The 22632-nt window shown below is 42.3% G+C and overlaps 1 protein-coding gene across 5 annotated transcripts in view; it reads left to right on the top strand.

The window, feature by feature from the left end:
- NLRC4 (NLR family CARD domain containing 4) overlaps positions 1 to 22632 on the top strand; it is a 204396-nt gene that overhangs the window by 180252 nt on the left and 1512 nt on the right. For 4 of the 5 annotated variants that reach the window (XM_044292150.1, XM_044292148.1, XM_044292147.1 and 1 more), the window contains 3 exons: positions 3329 to 3496; positions 20542 to 20634; positions 20705 to 20872. In XM_044292150.1, coding sequence (XP_044148085.1) covers positions 3329 to 3496; positions 20542 to 20634; positions 20705 to 20872 — 429 coding nt within the window. The remainder of the gene's footprint in view (positions 1 to 3328; positions 3497 to 20541; positions 20635 to 20704; positions 20873 to 22632) is intronic. The other variant, XM_044292151.1, reaches the window with a different exon arrangement.

The raw sequence follows: 22632 nt of genomic DNA, 5'->3' as shown, positions 1-22632 counted from the left end.
CCACCACGACCATGTCCACGTCTGCGTCCCTTACTAGATGTTTTCCTCATTGTTATCGTTCACCACAACAACAAAAATATTATTTGGCCCAATGTATTGTATTCAAATTCAGCTGAATATAAATTTGAGGCCTAGTATTTAGGCGCTGGGTGACAGGTATAGATTTACTGACAGAATTAGACTTGGAAATGCACAGTAGCGTGTGTGTGAAGTTATTCTGAATGACCCTATGTGCACCTTGAATATTATATACCCTTTTAGGGATGTATTTAAAGTAGGCCTGATACAGCAGAAACCACTAAATTAGGAAATTGCAAAATTGGGAATTGTATTTCAACCCAGAACAAAAAATGTGCTTTGACGGACACTAAATAACTTGCCCAGCCAGAACAGTACAGCAGTAACGACAGATTTAGCGGGATATAAATTTGAGGCCTAGTATTTAGGCGCTGGCTGACAGGTATAGATTTACTGACAGAATTAGACTGGGATATGGCCCAAAAATAACCACACTATTGCTGGTTAAATGCACTTGGTGTGACAGCTTGACCAACCACACTACTGAGGGTTAAATGCACTTGGTGACAGGCGCAGCTTGCCCCTGATGTAGTATATGGCCAAAAAATGAACAGACTATTGCTAGTTAAATGCACTTGGTGTGACAGCTTGACCAACCACACTACTGAGGGTTAAATGCACTTGGTGACGGGCGCAGCTTGCCCCTGATGTAGTATATGGCCAAAAAATAAACAGACTATTGCTGGTTAAATGCACTTGGTGTGACAGCTTCACCCTGATGTAGGCTTTAGCCAAAAAACAACCACACCATTGAGGGTTAAATGCACTTGGTCGCAGCTTGTGCTGGCGCACCACAAGACACAAAATGGCCGCCGATCACCCCAGAAAAAAGTGACTGACAAACGGTCTGGGCAGCCTAAAAACAGTGAGCAATTGAGTATCAGCAGCTCAATGACCCACAGCTGCAGATCGATCAATAATCAAGTCCTTTGGAGGAGTTAATCTGCCTAATCTCGCCCTACTGTCGCAGCCACAAACCTCTCCCTATGCTAATCAGAGCTGAGTGACGGGCGGCGCTATGTGACTCCAGCTTAAATAGAGGCTGGGTCACATGGTGCTCTGGCCAATCACAGCCATGCCAATAGTAGGCATGGCTGTGATGGCCTCTTGGGGCAAGTAGTATGACGCTTGTTGATTTGCTGCTTTGCAGCCTTTCAAAAAGCGCCAAGAAAGCGTCACAAAAGCGCCAAGAAAGCGACGAACACCGAACCCGAACCCGGACTTTTACGAAAATGTCCGGGTTCGGGTCCGTGTCACGGACACCCCAAAATTCGGTACACACCCGAACTATACAGTTCGAGTTCGCTCATCCCTACTATTTACAATACTGCAAAAAGGTATATTCTGAGATTTTAATACTGATGATCAGTTTCTGATCAGTGGGGATCCCAATCAGCTTTTTGCGAAGGCAGCGTCACTCGCAGTGTTGTCTCAGCTTTCCCTAGGCCAGTGACAACACGTTCATCTGTCACTTGGCATAGTCGCACTTAGCACTATTGAAGGGAATGGGGAATGGGGCTGAGAGCGATACAAGCAGCACAGCCGCTATACAATGTATGGCACTGTGCTTGGTAAGCGGACAGTCGCGCACACACAGAAACGGACAGACGCGCACACACAGGGATGGACAGACGTGCACACACAGGGACGGACAGTCGCGCACACACAGGGACGGACAGTCGCGGACACACAGGGACGGACAGTCGCGCACACACAGGGACGGACAGTCGCGCACACACAGGGACGGACAGTCGCACACACACAGGGACAGACAGTCGCACACACACAGGGACGGACAGTCGCACACACACAGGGACGGACAGTCGCACACACACAGGGACAGACAGTCGCACACACACAGGGACGGACAGTCGCACACACAGGAACGGACAGTCGTACACACACAGGGACGGACAGTCACACACATACATACAATAAATATGATCACCACACGGCTCCTGCCCGTTTGCTTTGGTAAAGCATTTCATAGCCGGGCTATGCCAGGCTTTAGTAGAGTGGGCACAGGACAGTGGACACAGGGCACGATATGTATGTGAGCACAGCTGAGCAAGTGCAGGGCAAGGGCCCACATCGCCCCTCCTGCCTGTCATACCACCCCCCACCGGGCATTTTGGGGGGCATTAGGGGTTGGATGATGCGGAGTGTGCACATAGCCACCAATCATATCCCCCCTCCTAAAGGTAACTGATGTGCTTGGGGGAGGGGAATATGATTGGTGGCACTGGCACACTCAACATCAGCAGCAAGGAGTCCAACCCTTAATGGCCCCCAAACTCCCTAGAGGGGGGGTTGATGTAGTAGCAGGAAAGCACACACTGTCCCCTGTCCTCTATGAGCCCCCCCATGGCATATTTCTCCCACTCCATCATGGGCCAGTGGCAGATGGGATCCATCCAGTTGTTACTACCAAATACCTGTAAGTTGCTTGGTTGGCTCAGGCTGTGTCTGTTGTGGCTGCTGGCTGGCACTCAGGCTCGCTCCTCCTCCTTCTTCTCTCTGCCTGTGCGGCAGCTGCATCACTCTCCAGCAGCCACTGGTCTGCTCTGTTAAAGAGACAGACAGGCCAGGCAGCAGAGCGGAGCGCAGAGCGGCCACGGGCCCCGCCCCCTCCTCACTCAGTCTCTTTCTATAGTCCAGACCGTGACTCCGTGCTGTTAAATGGCTGGCGGCGGCAACAAAATATAGTAGTAAGCACAGCCCGCCCGCACACCCCAAAGGCCGGCCCTGTGCGCAGCGCACAGCTCCTATGCCCCGCCGCAATATTCGGCAGCTAAAAGGCTAAAAAGTCTTGTTGGTCACAGAGTGTGCTGGGCCCCCCATGAGCAACTGGGCCCGGGGCAGCTGCCCTTTTTGCCCTGCGGTAAAGACGGCCCTGACTGCTGTCAATGACTGGCTTCTTCAGTGACATGTCTCCAAGTGGCACATTACTGCTGGGTCACATGCTACGTGGGGACACATCACAATTCATTGGCTGAAGTTCACAAGCAGGGACCAGATATCCAGTGAACCCAGCCTAGAAGCCATGGAGCTGGAATGGAGCAGCAAAGTGCAGGTATGCATAGATCTATTTATAAGTAATGCTGGGTGGGGAAATAAAAAACATATTCTGGATAACTGCTTTAAACAAGGGACAGTATATTAAACGTGTAGCTGTATGCTCCAAATATGTCTCAATTTCCTATACCGAACCAATGTAAATCTTAATAAATTTTTCTAACCTTATTTGCAGCAAATGGTATTTCACATTTAAAGAAGCTAGAAGTCTTGAAATTGTCAGTTCTACCCAACATTGGAAGCTCCATGGAACATGTAGTACAATCAATTTCACACTGTGACAAAATGAAAGAACTTTGTCTTATTAATTGCTGTTTGACTTCAAATACATTTATTATTCTTTGTAAGTACTACAAATGTTTCTTTCTAATCACATTTGTAAATAGAGCTCTGCTTTTGAGTAGATAACCAGTGGTGGTTATGCAAATTAAATGTATGTCAGCTGAGCCCACCAATTCTAATGCAGTGTTAAGGGAGAGAAGGGTTAGCATGTTGGATATCAACATGACTGATCATTTGTGGGAGATCAGTCACATAATTCACTTAGTTATATTATTGATGTACTAATCCAAAATATGTTTACTGCCTATATAAAGTACGCTAAAAACTGTTTATTAAATACTATACAAATCTCCACACAAATAGGCTTGATAGGGTGAATTGGAATGTCTCAGACTATATTATGCTGATTCCTACAGACACCCTATCACTGGAACTCCTTTATATTTAGGAGTATGGAATTGTTGGTGTAATTCCTCTAATGATCAACAGGAGCGTAATGCCCACTCCACATAAAAGGGCCGTAAACCCTTGAGGGCTATGTGATGTAGGATCTAGTGCCGGGATAGTGAATCCCAAATGTATGTAACTGAATACAACCTCCTTTATGTTTAGGAGGATATACACTAGATTCAATAATCCAAAGTAGATCTCAGATAGCACTGTGCATATTGGGCCAAGACCCTACACAGATCGCCTCTTTCAGAGGAATACCCTATAAGGCTCTGGATGTCAAAGCGAGAGTCAGTCTGCATATCTGTCACTGCAGTAGTTACTTTTGCTCGACGCGTTTCCCTATCCAACTATCTGTTGGTTCATCAGGAGCAAGTTGCTAAGTCCTTTGCTGACACTAAATATTGCCACCCTAACGCTGGGTGTACAATAATTAGCAAAAGACCTAGGAATTTTACTGACTAAGAGTGCTGCACGCCACTCATATCGTGCGTGCAGTGATGAGCCTCCGGCATATATTGGCCGTGACGTGTGCGTAATGCGAGCTTGTTTAAATGGAGGAAATACCTCCCATCTGTGCGCCAAACCTCCAGCAGACGTCCAACAGAAAGTTAGCACGCCGCGTAACTACGCCCACTACTCATGTCATCACCGAGGGACACGTGGTTTATTGCATCGTCATACAAAGGGACAAGCAAGAAGCTGGCTCCGCCCCCCGTTGCCGTCACTGCAAAGAACTGGACCGCCCATTAATCGTAATCGGTGTGACTCCGCCTACTCCCACCGTCATCAATCAGTATGGCAAGTGGGAGGACGAGTATGTGACGTGTGCTTCGTCTGCTTCCAGTGTATTGGTCAATACAATAAAGGGGAGGAGAATAGATCTGTGACGCATGCTTGAGTCACCAAATAGGAGGGGACAAAAGGCTAAACGGATACACTTAGCAATTAAGGTACATAGTGATATCAATAGAGACCATAAAAGATCCCCATGATTTATCACAATAAAACTACTACAAAGGGACATAGAGGGTATATATTAGAGTCACACTTAGAGGATGTGGATAGGGAAATGAAGGACCCATTAAGCACCCACATAATACAAATGGGTACCAAGGATATCAAAACTAAAGGAGAGGGATATTGATATTTGGCAACGGTATATCATTTAGGAGCAAAAAACCACATAAAGCAAAGATGATATAGATGGCTATTCCCAAAAGGGAAGTGTTCATTCAATGAAGCATTCATATGAAATCGCATCATTGAGGCCCTTGGGCTTCACAGTGTTTAAAGTGAAAATCCACTGCGCCTCTTTCCTGAGGAGCAGTGCATCAATATCGCCTCCCTTGGGTGGTGGTCTAACATGTTCTATTCCTTGGAATTTAAAACAGTCTATGACACCCGGGTGACAGATGGCCACATGTTGTGCAATAGGGGTATCACCCGAGTTTTTGATTTTCAAAAGATGCTCTCCTATGCGCCTCCTAAATTCTCGTTTCGTTTTCCCTACGTATTGTGAACCACAAACGCAGGTCGCCAGGTATACCACCCCAACTGTCTTACAGTTGATGAAGGATTTAATATAATATTCATGTTCTGTGGTCGAGCTCCTAAACCGTGTGCTTTTCAAAATTGCTTTGCATGCTATGCAGTTACCACACTTGTATGTGCCATCTTGAGTGGGTAAGGATGTCCACTCTTCCATCTCAAGAGGGCATTAGTGGCCGTAGGTTTACGAAACACTTTTTTTGACCCCAGAGGGGTCAATTTCAATTGCAAGGTCCAAAAAGGTGATCTGTCTTTCATCGATTTCTGATGTAAAGAAAAGACCCAAAGAGTTGACATTCAATCTTGATGCAAAGTCCGAGAAACTCTTCTTCGTACCCTTCCACAAGATAAAATTCAACAGTGTGATCACCATTTTATTATCTTCATAGAACTGAGACCCTCTCTCCAGTAGAAATGTATGGGCTGCCTCGCAGCCTCGTTGATGCGGGATGGAGCTATATAAACAGATCTGTCCTCTTCTGAGTACGAGACCGATCCTGAGACAGGTTCTGGCGTACGCTATAACAATCGTGGTAGAGAAAGAGGCAGAGGTAGAGGTGCAGATAAAACCCGTGGCCGGGGACGTGGCAACAGTGAGAGAGGACATCGAGGAGGTTTTTTAGGGACACCGTTGGGGTCTCTGGAACCAACTCAATTCACAAGCGAGTACCCACTCAGAAACAGGAGAGGCAAGTGAAGGTGTCTGGATCTATTGACACTTCACAGATTATTAACCTTTCCAGACGTATCCTAACTACCGCTGAAATGACAGTCTTGAGCTAAGGCTTGTCCTTTGTACCTGAATGCAGATTCAATCCTTTCATGTGGGTGAAAGATATCAATCTATTCATTAGAAAGTTAAAGTGGAAGAAGTTCTTCTGTACCCATGACAGGGAAGAATGTGAAAAACTGGTTATTGATCAGGAGGATCTTCCTGACGTAAGATTGCTTGCAGGACTTTTAGCGGAAGGTGAAAGATATTCAGGTGAAGGACCATTTACTGATCTAAAACCTGTGTCTTAAAAGTTCCCTCCGTTGGTAAATCACTCGCCCCTTGGTGTCTTTCTCACTGTTGTCACAGAAAGAATACGATCTTTACATGTCCAGAGTCCATATCCAAGAAACGTGTCTGAGCAGGAACAACTAGCATTAGTGCAACTACAGCAAGATTCAACTATAGTAATTAAGCCCTCAGATAAGGGTGGCAACATAGTTGTTCTTGATTTTAATTGTTACGTACAAATGTGTAAGAGAATTCTTGATGATAATACCTGTTATACTAAACTGGACCAAAATCCTCTTGAGGCCTACAAAAATGAACTTAGCCAAATTCTGAGTAGAGCTAAGTGGTGTAGATTGATAAGTGCAAACGAATTGGCCTACCTTCTGCCCACCTACCCGACACTACCGGCCTTTTACAGTCTGCCCAAAATACACAAGGGGACTGACCCTTTGAAGGGAAGGCCGATAGTGTCGGGTATTGGTAGCCTCACTGAAAGAATTTGTATATATGTGGACAGAGTCTTGAGGCCATTTGTATTCAGCTTACCGTCTTTTGTTAGGGACTCTATGGATGTTTTGAAGAGATTGAACGACATCAGATGTGACAATGACACCATACTTGCCAGTCTGGATGTTGAAGCTTTATATAGCTCCATCCCGCATCAACGAGGCTGCGAGGCAGCCCATACATTTCTACTGGAGAGAGGGTCTCAGTTCTATGAACATAATGAACTGGTAATCACACTGTTGAATTTTATTCTGCACCACAACAGCTTCTTGTTTGACCGTTCCCTATACCGCCAGCTCAGGGGATGGCAATGGGCAGTCCCTGTGCCCCTACTTTTGACAACCTCTACCTGGGCTGGTGGGAGAGAGAGGTTGTCTTTAACGAGGAGATAGAACAATGGACCTCATCCATACTATTATGGATGAGGTTCATTGATGACATTTTTATCTTGTGGAAGGGTACGAAGAAGAGTTTCTCAGACTTTGTATCAAGATTGAATGTCAACTCTTTGGGTCTTTTCTATACATCAGAAATCGATGACAGATCACCTTTTTGGACCTTGCAATTGAGATTGACCCCTCTGGTCATATAAAAAAAAAAGTGTTTCGTAAACCTACGGCCACTAATGCCCTCTTGAGATGGGAGAGTGGACATCCTTACCCACTCAAGAGGGGCATTCCTAAGGGACAGTACCTTAGAATGACACGGAATTGTTCTCAGTGGTCAGACTTTAAGGCTTCAGCCGATGACCTTAAGAAACGGTTTACGGAGAAGGGTTACCCCAAACCTGTCTTGAAGGAAGCATATCAACATGCAGCAGCATGTGATAGAGAACAACTTCTGCATCCTAGGAATAGAACATCTGATGATGCCCAGGTACGGATAATTGGTACCTTCGACACAGCACATAGGAAGATGCGAGCGTTGCTTACTGAATACTGGGACATTTTAAAAACCGACCCGGATATTGGACATCTAGTGGGCAGCTACCCCTTGATTACGTACCGGCGTGGTGGCAACATCAAGGACAAATTGGTCCATAGTGCCTTCAGTACCCCTAGAAATGAGACTCGTCCTCCCACTTGCCATACTGATTGATGATGCTGGGAGTAAGCGGAGTCACACCGATTACGATTAATGGGCGGTCCAGTTCTTTGCAGTGATGGCAACGGGGGGCAGAGACGATGCAATAGACCACGTGTCCCTCGGTGATGACATGAGTAGTGGGCGTAGTTACGCGCCGTGCTAACTTTCGTTTGGACGTCTGCTGGAGGTTTGGCACACAGATGGGAGGAGTTTCCTCCATTTAAACAAGCTCGCATTACGCGCGCGTCACGGCCAATATATGCCGGAGGCTTATCGCTGCACGCACGATATCAGTGGGGTGCAGCACTCTTAGTCAGTAAAATTCCTAGGTCTTTTGCTACTTATTGTACACCCAGCGTTAGGGTGGCAATATCTAGTGTCAGCAAAGGACTTAGCAACTTGCTCCTGATGAACCAACAGATAGTTGGATTGGGAAACGCGTTGAGCAAAAGTAACTACTGCAGTGACAGATATGCAGACTGACTCTCGCTTTGACATCCAGAGCCTTATAGGGTATTCCTCTGAAAGAGGCGATCTGTGTAGGGTCTTGGCCCAATATGCACAGTGCTATCTGAGATCAACTTTTGATTATTGCATCTAGTGTATATCCTCCTAAACATAAAGGAGGTTGTATTCAGTTACATACATTTGGGATTCACTATCCCGGCCCTAGATCCTACATCACATAGCCCTCAAGGGTTTACAGCCCTGTTATGTGGAGTGTGCATTACGCTCCTGTTGCTCATTAGAGGAATTACACCAACAATTCCATACTCCTAATTATAAAGGAGTTCCAGTGATAGGGTGTCTGTAGGAATCAGCATAATATAGTCTGAGACATTCCAATTCACCCTATCAAGCCTATTTGTGTGGAGATTTGTATAGTATTTAATAAACAGTTTTTAGCGTTGTCGGAATATTTATGCTGTCTCCGATTGACAGTCTATATGATTTATGTGAATAAATTAAAATCGGTAATAAAGGAGATTCTAACTTATTATCATAAATATCAAGCTAAAACAAGCTCGTGATCTGCGTTGAATTGAAGACAAAACCCAGTTACAGACAAAATATATATGTAATTTATTAATACAATTTATAGTGCAAAATAATATATATAATAAAATTGGCGGTAATAAAATTCACTCAATGATATGCAAAATAGTGGTAAAGACAAAAATAATTGAGAACATATATCTATATATACACAATTATGCCTTCTTATAATAATACCCCTCACTTATATTAAAAGTCAATTTAATACTTGATTTCTCTCAGCTGACAAATGTCTGATTAAACCCAAATCTGGTTTATCTTTTATCTATATAAATATATATATATTATCAACCATACTGGTCTAGAACTGAATTCAGTTCCTTGGAGATAATACCGTGTTTTCACTAGTATATTTTTAATCTCCCTGTATTGGATTAATTTTCAGGATGATGCTGCAGGTACACCCCAATCTTATTCCAAAACAGATACTATATACAAAGTATGGTTAATTGAATATATCTATAGATATGTATTATATTAATTAATTATCCTATAAAATATAGGTAAGGTTATACTATACCAAAATGTCAGCTAGCAGAAATCAGTTTCAATGGTTCTAGGATGGCTGCCTCCAATGACTGGCAAGATAGTCAAGATGATGTTCAGAGAGAGAGCGAGATCGATCCCTTCTGTCAGCCCATACCATCTTTTTATCCTATCTTAGAAAGGGCTTGGCCAAGTTTTATCATTAACTAGTGACCTCACTTTATAATTAATAGAACCTTCCTCTAGGGAAAAATATACCCTAGATCTTTGTTACCCTAACACTAGATGGCACTAGTATTCCATACAAAAAAATCGAAGCATTCATTTATTTCTCAATTCATTGTTCTTGGATGAGACAGGGTTTGTTCATGATCACCTGTATCCACATTTCTCCATTCCAGGAAAGAAATGATTAATTTGTGTGTTCCACTGAGACAGATTCTAAACATGACAGAGGAGTTTATACCTCATTTCTAATCTTACAATTGAATATATCTATGAGGACTATACTCTTATATATATACTATATATTCAGCACACCTATTAAAATTGATTATATAAAATCAATCTACTCCTATATTGATTAATATAAAAATCACAAAGAAAGATTAGAGTCTTTCTATTTACTAAAATCATCAGAATTCAAATACATTGTCTTATCTAGGCCATCACATTTCATTAGACCTTGGGACATCTCCTTCTCACAAAACAGACTTAGGTAAACACTTTGGTATATATCGTAAACCTTAGGTTAGCAATTTCAGAGTAAAAAAAAAATCCTGAATTCACTCTGCCTTAAAATAAGACAAAATGGTTGTCCCTTAGGCTCATGTCCATTCACTTATATAGGCCTTATAATTATGGACTTTATTCATACTCAATAGTTCTGACAGCGTACTTTATATAGGCAGTAAACACAAGGAGATCAGTCACATGCCAGAGTTGTCTCTCCCATTCACATCACATGCATGCTCAACCAAGCCAATGTATATAGCTGGCACCAATCAGTGCACAGTCTTGTATTCAATGGTCATTACAGTAGAGTAGTCCCTGCACTGATATTTCTTGTAAGACATTTTCACTCACACAATTTGTGCAGCATTTTTAAATGCTTGCAAGCAAATGCTTTTAGCAGCTTTGTTTTTGTTTTGTTTTCACAAATGTTTTATAGAGAAAAATACCATACCCAGAGAATGCTGGACATTACATACAGCTCTATTTGGTCAAAAGAAAAAGGAAAAAGTCTGGTACCGTGTTAGCCAATAGAAAACTAGTTGAGTGCTCTCATTAAGAGAAACAAAATAAGAGTATTGAAGGTTTGATACCTTTTAATGGATAACAGAAATAGAAGTAATGATGTTACATAGCGAGCTTTTGAGACATCACCAGTCCCTTCATCAGGCGTACTAAAAAAGAATATATGAAGAAACAGCACTACCGTGTATATACAATAAGAACAGAGGCATGGGGGAATGAATGGACATTTGAAAAATAACAGAACAACATATCAAAGATCTTGAGAATGAGTCTTTAATTATTTTACAGTCAAGGCTACTTTCACACTGGCGTTTTGAATTCCGTTTGTGAGATCCGTTTCAGGGATCTCATAAACGGTTCAAAACGGATCAGTTTAGCCCCAATGCATTCTGAATGGATAAGGATCCGTTCAGAATGCATCCGTTTGGCTCCGTTCCGCCTATATTCCGCTCTGGATGCGGACACCAAAACGCTGCTTGCAGCGTTTTGGTGTCCACCTCGCGATGCGGAGCCAAACGGATCCGTCCTGACTTACAATGTAAGTCAATGGGAGCGGATCCGTTTTCACTGACACAATATGGTGCAATTGAAAACGGATCCGGCCCCCATTGACTTTCAATGTAAGTCAGGACAGATCCGTTTTGACTTTGTTCTTCATAATCCGAACGGATCTGTTCTGAATGGATACAATCGTTTGCATTATAGGTGCGGATCCGTCTGTGCAGATACCAGACGGATTCGCACCAACGCAGGTGTGAAAGTAGCCTAAGGGGTGTGAAAGTTATATGGTCTCTAAATTGATGTTATCTCAGAGACCTCTTGCCCCGACTATGTCTATAGGCAACTTCAAATCCCAAAGAGCCAGAAGAATTTGGGAATACAAATTTATAACTCTGCTTGACACTTTGAATACTGGACTGAATTTGTTCCCGGGATTTCTGACACACTACGAGATCTAAAGAGTCTTCTATAGACATAGTTGGGGCAAGAGGTCTCCGATATAACACCAATTTAGAGACCATAAAACTTTCACACCCCTTATCTGTAAGATAATTAAGGACTCATTCTCAAGCTCTTTGATATGATGTTCTGTTATTTTTCAAATGTCCATTCATTCCCCCGTGTCTCTGTTCTTATTGTATATATATTGCTGTTTCTTCATATATTCTTGAAGTACGCCTGATGAAGGGACTGGTGATGTCTTGAAAGCTCGCTATGTAATATCATTACTTCTATTTTTATTAGCCATTAAAAGGTATCAAACCTGCAATACTCTTATTTTGTTTCTCTTAATGAGAGCACTCAACTACAGCTCTACAAAACATACAGTGTAATACAGCACCCCATACTTTTTGCATCCATTGACGTCTCCTCTGATGTAGACGGTCTCTTTCCTCTTCTTCTTGATTTGGCTCAGACCTTCATCACATCTTCTCCCTGTTGACTTTACACACAGATATCTTAAGTTCCTTGATTTTCTATCTCACTATTTCTGGTGCCCCAACAGAGTTATCCTGCTGCACCAATGCCCCAACTACTATACTGTAGAAATGCATATAATAGTGCCATACAGATATTCCCCCTGTAGTAACAGTGATTTCCAAAGTCCCACTAACACTAATAATTCTCACCGGGTGTGCCCTCATTAGTAATAATGCCCTAATAGTGATAATGTTACCCAAAAGTACCCCTGTTAGCAGTAGTGCCCTCCACATTGTAATGATAACACCCCCCAGCAGTACCTCAGTAGTAGTAATAATGCCCTATCATATAAATAATTTACCTTATACTGCCTCCAATTGTTATAAAGCTCCCCCTTCATGGTGAGCCAGGAGGGAAATTGCCTTCAAAGTGCCCCCAGTATAGGTAAACACCCCCACAGTGCTCCTAGTAGTAACAAAACCATATTTATTTATTTTATGCACTTATATAGATTGCCGTGCTTTACAGACATTAGAATCAAGCTGTCCCAAATAGGGCTCACAACCTAAGTTTCCTATTCGAATCTCTTTGTGGTGTAGTGCCAGAAGTAATAAGGCCTTGGTACACTGTGCTCCCTTTTATAGTGCCACACACTGTGCTCTCTTTCTAGTGCAATACACTGTGCCCCCTTTATAGTGCCGCTCCTATCTCTCTTTCAGCTTCCACTAGCCTCACCTTGAACTAGGAGCAGCCTGGATTCCATCTCCTAGCCTCCTAGAAGTGGCTGAGTAAGAATTATTAATGCGCAATACTATTGAGGGTATAATACACTAGATAAAAGCATTACATTAAAACCAGTTAACATTCTAAGAATAAACCCTGTTTTGAGGTATTGCATATTTGCCAAAAGCCAGGAATGGATTTAAAAGGAAATAAAAAGGAAGGCTTACATTACTACCTCCTGCCGGACCCACTTCAAACTTTGTGTAAAAAATCCAAATAGACTCCAGGGGAGATTTATCAAAACTTGTGTAAAGGAATACTGGCTTAGTTGCCCACAGCAACCAATCAAATTCCGCCTTTCATTTCCCAAAGGAGTCCTGAAAAATGAAAGGTGGAATCTGATTGGTTGCTATGAGCATCGGTTTTGATAAATGTCCCCCTGTATGTTTGTTTCCAGCCTAAGGGCTCATGAACACGACTGTATGTATTTGGCGATACGCAAAACACAGATCAGCAAAAAATACGGATTTTTTTTTGCAGATCCATTGTAACAATGCCTATACTTGTCTGCAAAACAAACAAGAATAGGACATGTTCTATTTTCTTTTTTTTTTGGCGGAACCGCCATGCAGACATACAGAAATGGAATGCACTGAGCCATTTCTGTTTTTTTGCGGACTCATTGAAGTAAATGATTCCGCATAAGGGCCGCAAAAAAAATGGAACGGACCTTGGAAAAAATACGTTTGTGTGCATGAGCCCTAAGGGTGAATTTACATATTGTAGATTTGTTGCAGATACTTCTGCAGCTTTAAATTACTTCCATTCATCTGAATGGTGTTATTTTTCCCACATGGAAAATAAATATTAAATAAGCCATCACCTCATCTACAGACAGCTGTTTCAGGGTGATTGCCCCCTCATCAGTGCAGAGCAGAGAGTACTATCCGAGTCATGTCTCAAAGCCTATTTAAAGGATTGAACATAGACTTATAGGATAGCTGCTTTACATCTGGTGGCATCAGAAACAGAGCTTGTTAAGAGCTCATTTGCATCCCTTTCTTCCCAGAATTCCAGAGGAGCATGTATTACCTATAAATCTCCTCACACAGATTAAGGCTCTCTCTCCCCAAGGAGAGAGAGTACCCCCCAAATCCTGATTTAGGCCTCTCACCCAATTAAGCCAGTATTATCTGCTCTGCACTGATAAGGGCCAATCAACCTGAAACAGCTGTTGGCAGATGAGGTGCTGGCTTATTTAATATTTGAGTTATGTCTCAAGGCCTGTTTAAAGGGTTGAACATGGACTTATAGGATAGGTGCCTGTCATCTGGTGGCATTAGAAGCAGAGCTTGTTAAGAGCTCATTTAGATTATTTTCTTCCCAAAATTCCAGAGGAGCATGTGTGGCCTATGTCTTCTTATGCCAATTAAGATGCTCTCTCCCCAAGGAAAGAGAGTACCCCCAAGCTCTAAAAGAAGGCACATAGGAGGAGTAACTTGAGGGTCCTGGGCCCTAATGCAAAATCTGTCATAGGCTCCAACCTAATAACGAAAAAACCAGTGGAACCAGTTATCACAAAATATAACAACTTTATTTCAATAATATATATATAAAAACTGGAGAAAAAAAGGCAAGCTGACAAAGGATATACAGAGAAGCGAGGAGCAACACCTCATTGGACGGCCATGTACCTCTACAGAACTGTGATAGTCTCTGGATACCAGGTTGTATGCTCTGTCTCGAAATATGTCTCACAATAGAAGATCATAAATCTTCTAAAATTGGGGCGTATACAGTATATATAACAACTAAAATAGTGATACATATTACCTACCCCAGTAGGGGAGTATGTTGTATGACAATAACTTATTCAATTTACAATACACAGCATAAGTCCCAAGTAACTATGTTGAACAATATACACCAAATAGTGAGAATTATTAAACTAACAATGTCAGTATGTAACATAGGCCTGATAGGGACACTATGGTATAACAATCTGGCTATAATAACATTCTACGAGGGATATACCTGAAGACATGGTCTGACCAAGAGAAGGTGAGAAAGCCCCAAGCGCAAGACCTCGACGCGTGTTTCACCTTAACGGCTTCGCCAGGAGGTACAAGAATGTTAAAACACAGGGTATATATAGGGACCGGTGAGGTGGGTAAATTACCTAATTGTGGACAGATGTGCTCCCACCACTTGGGCGCGATACCGCCATGATGCGCGACGCCATCCCTCAGCCGGTCTGCGCCACCCCATTGCGCAAGCGCAACCGTGATGACGACAATGGAGCACGTCTGGATGGGGCCAAGCAGTGCATACACGGGACCGCGACCCAGTGGAACGCACATGACCCGCAAATACAGATGGCCAGAATCAAAAGAGCCTTTACTGACGGGGCAACTGGGACTATGTATAAGGGAAGATAACGCTAATGTAATAAATACCAGATAAATATGACAACATGATCCATCTCAAGCCCATGATTTCACTAAATTAAAAACAGAGTCATTAAAAATAATACATATCAAAGATCAGTGTTAGGCCTAGTTCACACGAACATGTGTGATCCGTGGACGTATTGTGGCCCGCAAATAACAGAACATAAAAAAAAAAACATTTTTTAGACATAAAATAAAATTATATACCCTGATTTAAAATTTGCGTCATCTTATAGAAATGAGTTAAAGCTATTGGACTCATTCAATCCACAAGGGACCATTGTGTCCAAAATAACTATCCACCTATTTCTCTACGTAATAGGGCTTGTTTGATATTATCACCCCTAGATCCCAGTCTGACTCTATCTATGCCTCTTACTTTGAGGCCCCGAGGGTCGGAGGCATGATACTTACGAAAATGTCATGGAACTGCTTGTAACGTATCCAGATCTTTTTCCATTACATCAGAGGCTGCGTATATTCTACTAGCATGTTCTAACACACGTACCTTCAAGGCCCTTGTGGTCATCCTGATATAGACTAGATTACACGGGCATGTGATCAAATATATAACTGCCTCTGTGTTACATGTAATATTGTGAACTATCTTAAAAAAAAATTCTCCTTGCCGAGCATGATCCCCATTTAGGGCCCTTACTACCAAATATGTGGCAAATTGAGTTTTGGGCTCCTTTAGGCATCAAAGCCAATGTTAAGCTGCCACCTCTGCTGCACCAGTGCTATTGTGGAAGTGTATCACCCAGATCCAGTAAAAGGGAAATTAGTTCAATTACACTGGCCCCTATTTAGCAATGTTACTGCACCTAGAGCTTAATAAAAAAAAAAGATAGAGAACAGCGACTCCACCTACAGATGGAATGGATCAGGGTGCTCACCTCTCGGTCCACCAAAACCGTCTGGGAAAAAAATGGAAATAGCAAAAACTAATGAGGGACACTCCAAATTCGGGAAATCACACACATCACTATATAAATATATCAAATATTTACTATGGTGAGCAAGTTAATACACTGACAACAATAAAATCATACATACAATAAAACAATGTCTCTTATCAATCTGGATATTGACTTGATGTAGTCCCAATAAAAACTCTGATCCAAAAACAATTGCAGGGGTTTACGGCAATATAAGGATGTAAGTACTTATTTAGCCCAGCGGTGGACTTCAATAGAGCCTGGTGGAAGGACACACTGTTTCAGCCTCTTGCCTGCAATGCTGAATCCACACTGCACACTGTCCCACACATCCAGGGTATGTCCCGCTTCCCCAGCAGGATAACCAAATGATAGTAATAGTGGAGGATTTACTTTACCACACTCTATCACACGTTGAATCCTCAGCTCGATTCTCCTGCCGTTGTTACCCAACGCGGCGTCTCACGTGGTATGGAGTCTCTAACGTGACGTCTCAAGTGACTCCTCGGCTTCACAGCGGTATGATGTCAGACGCTCCCTGCGGTCCTGCCCCCTCTCAGAGGATCAAACACAGTCCGAAGTGACTTAGATAGTCCGTATGGGAGCAATCATCAATGACATAGGTAAATCCTATAGCTAAATCCTGGCATATGGAAAAAGGCTCACTGTTCCAACAAAACCAGACACGTTTCAGGGTCTACACCTCTTCCTCAGTGGGTAGACCCTTCCTCAGTGGTTAGAGACTCCATACCACGTGGGACGCCGCTGGGCTATAAATAAAGCCTTTCATCCTTATATTGCCGTCATCCCTTGCAATTGTTTTTGATCAGAGTATTTATTGGGACTACATCAAGTCAATGTCCAGATTGATAGGAGACCTTGTTTTATTGTATGTATGATTTTATTGTTGTCAGTGTATTAACTTGCTCACCATAGTAAATATTTAATATATTTACAGTTGTGTTCACAATTATTCAACCCCCACTGAAATTGAGTGTTTTGGCCAGTTTGACCTTGATTTTGATCATTTCAGTCATCTTGTTTACAATTAAATCAAAGAGGCACTTGTAAGGCAGACAAATATAACATAACATTTATAATGAAATAACCACAAATGTCTTTTCTGTGCTCACATCATTATTAGTTTTATTCAACCCCCAAGTGACATCAATCTTAGTACTTAGTACAACATCCTTTTACAGTTATAACAGCTTTTAAGCATGAAGCATAGCTTGACACAAGTGTCTTGCAGCGATCTACAGATATCTTCGCCCATTCTTCATGGGCAAAAGCCTCCAGTTCAGTCACATTCTTAGGCTTGCGCGCTGCAACTGCTTTCTTTAAGTCCCACCAGAGGTTCTCAATCGGATTTAAGTCTGGTGACTGCGATGGCCACTTCAAAATGTTCCAGCCTTTAATCTGCAACCATGCTCTAGTGGACTTGGAGGTATGCTTGGGATCATTGTCCTGTTGAAAGGTCCAACGTCTCCCAAGCCTCAGGTTTGTGACGGACTTCATCACATTTTCATCCAATATCTCCTGGTACTGAAGAGAATTCATGGTACCTTGCACACGCTGAAGCTTCCCTGTACCTGTAGAAGCAAAACAGCCCCAAAGCATGATTGACCCCCCGCCATGCTTCACAGTAGGCAAGGTGTTCTTTTCTTCATAGGCCTTGTTCTTCCTCCTCCAAACATAGCGTTGATCCATGGGCCCAAACAGTTCTAATTTTGTTTTATCAGTCCACAGAACACTATCCCAAAACTTTTGTGGTTTGTCCACATGACTTTTGGCATACTGCAGTCGACTCTTCTTATTCTTTGGAGACAGCAAGGGGGTGCGCCTGGGAGTTCTGGCATGGAGGCCTTCATTACGCAGTGTAGCCTTATTGTCTGAGCTGAAACTTCAGTACCCACATCTGACAAATCTTTTTTCAGTTCCTCAGCAGTCACACGGGGACTTTTCTCCACTTTGCGCTTCAGGTAGCACACAGCAGTCAAAGTCAGCATCTTCTTTCTGCCACGACCAGGTAGCGTTTCAACAGTGCCCTTTGCCTTGAATTTGCGAATGATGGTTCCTATGGTGTCTCTTGGTATGTTTAACATCTTTGCAATCTTCTTATATTGCCCTTCCTGTGAAGAGAAATCACCTCTTCTCTTGTCTTCCTGGACCATTCTCTTGACTTCACCATGTATGTAAACACACCAGTAAATGTCTAGAAGGAGCTGAGTATCACAGTCTTTTTAAATCTGCCTAATTGGTGCTTATTATGCTTGATTGCTGCTCCTTGACATCCACAGGTGTTTTTAATACCTGATCGAAAACACTTGAATGAACCTCTGTTCTTAAGAGTGGTAGTCTTTAAGGGGTTGAATAATTGTGTCAATGAAGAAATCACAAAAAAAACATTTAATACTGTATTACAAAAACAATTGATGTCATTTTAGTTGCATTTGGTTCTTTAAAAAGTCCTTGTAAGATTTCATTCTGAACACAATTACAAATGTACACTAAATTCCCTAAAACCCTTTACAGCATTGGGGGTTTGAACACAACTATATATAGTGCTGTGTGTCATTTCCCGAATTTGGAGTGCCCCTCATTACTTTTTGCTACTTGCACCTACATCTTGCCTTAAACTAATTTGGAACAGATAACTTTGGAAAACCTCACTGCTAAAAGGTGGGTGTAGCCTACTAAAAAAGGGACATGGCTTAGCCAGAAAGGAGTCATGATCTAAGATGCAACATTTTGCTCCAAAATTGTGTCACAATTCTTGCATAAAATTCAGTCTCAGAGTAAGCCAACCACTAGTTGATATAAAGTTAGATAAAAGTGTCTAGCTGTGCACCAAGTTTAGCCTGAGCAATTGTGATAAACCCCTGTGAATGTCTAGGCAGCCTGGATAAGTTTACACTACCTAAAGCATTTGTAAATCTGCCCCACTGTGTTGTGTGTTTATAGGGAATGGTCTTGAAAATTATTGGCATATGTGACAAAGTAAGTGATACATACAGTGGATATAAAAAGTCTACACACCCCTGTTAAAATGTCAGGTTTCTGTGATTTAAAAAATTAGACAAAGATAAATCATTTCAGAACTTTTCCACCAAATAATAATAATAATGTGGTTGCATAAGTGTGCACACCCTCTTATAACTGGGGATGTAGCTGTGTTCAGAATTAAGCAATCTTAAATCAGAATTTAAAATCATGTTAAATAGGAGTCAGCATACACCTGCCATCATTTAAAGTGCCTCTGATTAGCATATATCACTGTGGTACGGAACGCTATAGAAATTAGATAAAACTAATACTTTATTAATTTACCAAAATAGAGGAAAGGAAACCTACTAACTATATATAAAATTCTAAGTGACCAAATCTATCCATGAATCCTGAGACGGATCGAGATGACACATGAAAAACCGCAATCGGCGGTGCCGCTCAGGTGTGGATAAGGTCACTAGAAAATCCACTTCTGGTGCGCTACTAATGGCTGCACCACCATGCCACCGGCCGTAGTGATCTTACACAGCCAAAAGTGTGTACCGTGGCACGGACGAGGTGCTCTGCTCAAACACCCAGCTTAAAAGGCCCTGGACTAAATTAACAAACTAATCCATTGATAAACATCTACCCATTGGATCTGACCTGGTCACCTGTTCAGATTATGAACCAGATGTCTGAATGTCGGCCCTATGAGCACGAATCAAGGGACACTAAGTAGCTGGGTGTGAGCAAAAAAGAGCTTGAGTGCACCTGTTCACATACTACAGAGGGCTGGATTGACGCAGACAAGCATAGTTAAAAAAAAAAAATAAGTTTGCCCCCTCTAATCGCTCGACGCATTTCGCCATATGTGGCTCGTCAGGAGCATAGGATGTGGGTAAAAAGACAAACAGCAAAGTGAGCTGCTGACTTCCGTTACAGAGGCTGCAGCTGTCAGCACTGAACGGCCATTCAGTGCTGACAGCTGCAGCCTCTGTAACGGAGGTCAGCAGCTCACTTTGCTGTTTGGATGGAGACAGTGCAATGGACTTGAGTGGAGGGGGGGGCTAAATATGAGAATAAAGTAAGTATGAATCCTCTGTTTCAGGAGGATACAATGTAATTATTACTGGAAAACCCCTTTTTCCAATGCCAATTTTCTTTGTTTCTATTCTTATTTCTACAGCACACAATCTAAAAAACTTCACAAACCTTGAAATCCTTGACTTGTCTGACAACTTTTTGGAAGATAATGGGAAGCAGTCAGTGGAAACATTTAGTAAGTGCCCAAGTGGATTGCTATTCAAAATAATTATCTGAGATGTTAAACTTCAAAAATCTTCTTCCAGGTCAAACCTTGACTCATCTTACCTCACTAACAACTCTATTACTACCTGGAGGCACAGATGTTAAATGTGGCCTGGATGAACTGTTGTATCACCTTGAAGGACTTCCAAGACTGTCCAAACTTGGCTTTAGAAGGTGGAACTTGACAGATGATGATGTGATTAAATTAGGTGAGTGTATCTGCAACATTATGAGGGGTCATTTATTATACTGAAATACACCTATATTAGGCATATTTCAGGAGCAGATCTGTGCTGTGGCCCCCCTCTTGCCGGGTCTAAAATTGTAGGTGTGGCGTGGGTGGGGAAGGGGACGGGCCGGCAGGCCAATCTCATTTACTATTTTCTATGACTGCTTCAGGCAAAGAAAAAGGTCTTAATGTAAGACAGCTCGGAAGCTGTCTTATATTTTGAACTGGAGCTGGATGCGCCAAAGTTATGGAGAGGCCTGCGCCTTTTAATAACTTCGGCAGAACCACCGCAAGCTATGAGGCTTTATTAAGACAGTTGTCTAAAATGCCGGTCTTAGTAAATGTGCCCCTATGTTTCCCAATTTAAACTGAATTTTTGCAGTATTAAAAATTTTGCGTTGTTTAAAAAACCTGCCTCTGTTGATAAAATATGTTATTGACCCATAACTATTCTGACTATTCCACGTAATTGCCAAATCCTAATTAATGTTCACAGTACCTGTGAAACACTACTCTTAGGAGTCATGTGGACAGTCCTACTTTGTGACTGACAGCCTTCCCTGTGTGAGTATGCGTACACAGATAGGTGTCAGTCACTGATTAGTTCAACACACATGACTCCCTACCTTAGAATGAGCAGCATTTTACTGTATTTTTTGCTTTAAAAGACACACCTGATCATAAGATGTCAGAGGAGAAAATTAAGAAAACATATTTTTTATCAGCATCAGATCCCCAATCTTCAGTTAATTTCTAAGGCCTCTTTTACACGGGCGAGATTTCCGCGCGGCTGCAATGCATGAGGTGAACACATTGCACCTGCACTTAATCTGGACCCATTCATTTCTATGGGGCTGTGCACATGAGCGGTGATTTTCACGCATCACTTGTGCGTTGTGTAAAAATCGCAGCATGCTCTATTTTGTGCATTTTTCACGTTGAAATGAATGGGTGAATGGGTCTGCGTGAAAATCGCAAGCATCCGCAAGCAAGTGCAGATGTGGTGCGATTTTCACGCATGGTTGCTAGGTGACGATCTGGACGGGGACCCGATCTTTATTATTTTCCCTTATAACAGGGTTATAAGGAAAAATAATAGCATTCTCAAGACAGAGAATGTGGATTGAGGGATTAAAAAATAAATAATAATTAACTCGCCTCCTCCTCTTGATCACATAGTTGCCGATCTCGTCTTACTACTTTAATCATGAGATGCCGGCTAAAGGACATGTGGTGACGTCACATCACATGGTCCAATCACATGGTCCATAACCATGGTGACTGATCATGTGATTGGACCATGTGATGAGCTCAGTGACGTCACCACAGGTCCTAAATAGAGAGCAGAGACCGGCAGCTATGAAGGAGGTGAGTTAATTTATTTTTTATTTTTTAACCCTCAATTGACCTTCTACTAAGCATTCTGTATTAAAGAATGCTATTATTTCCCCTTATAACCATGTTATAAGGGAAAATAAAATCTATACTACAACTAACCCAAACCCAAACTTCATTGAAGAAGTTTGGGTCTGGGTGACACATTCAGTTTTTTCTCACACGCGTGCAAAACGCATTGCAAAAAACTGAACCACGCAACGCAATCACAGTCAAAACTGACTGAAATTGTGTGCTCACTCACACGATTTCCCCGCCAAACACCCGCATCCTATCCGGCCCCAATCCGTAACGCCGTGTGAAAGAGGCCTAACAGCTTTATCTGCTGATATAGTGGATATAATG

The sequence above is a fragment of the Bufo gargarizans genome, chromosome 4, assembly GCF_014858855.1.
Source record: "Bufo gargarizans isolate SCDJY-AF-19 chromosome 4, ASM1485885v1, whole genome shotgun sequence".
Classification (NCBI taxonomy): Eukaryota; Metazoa; Chordata; class Amphibia; order Anura; family Bufonidae; genus Bufo; species Bufo gargarizans.
The sequence above is the reverse complement of the archived record's forward strand: the minus strand, read 5'-3'. Positions and strand labels throughout refer to the sequence as shown.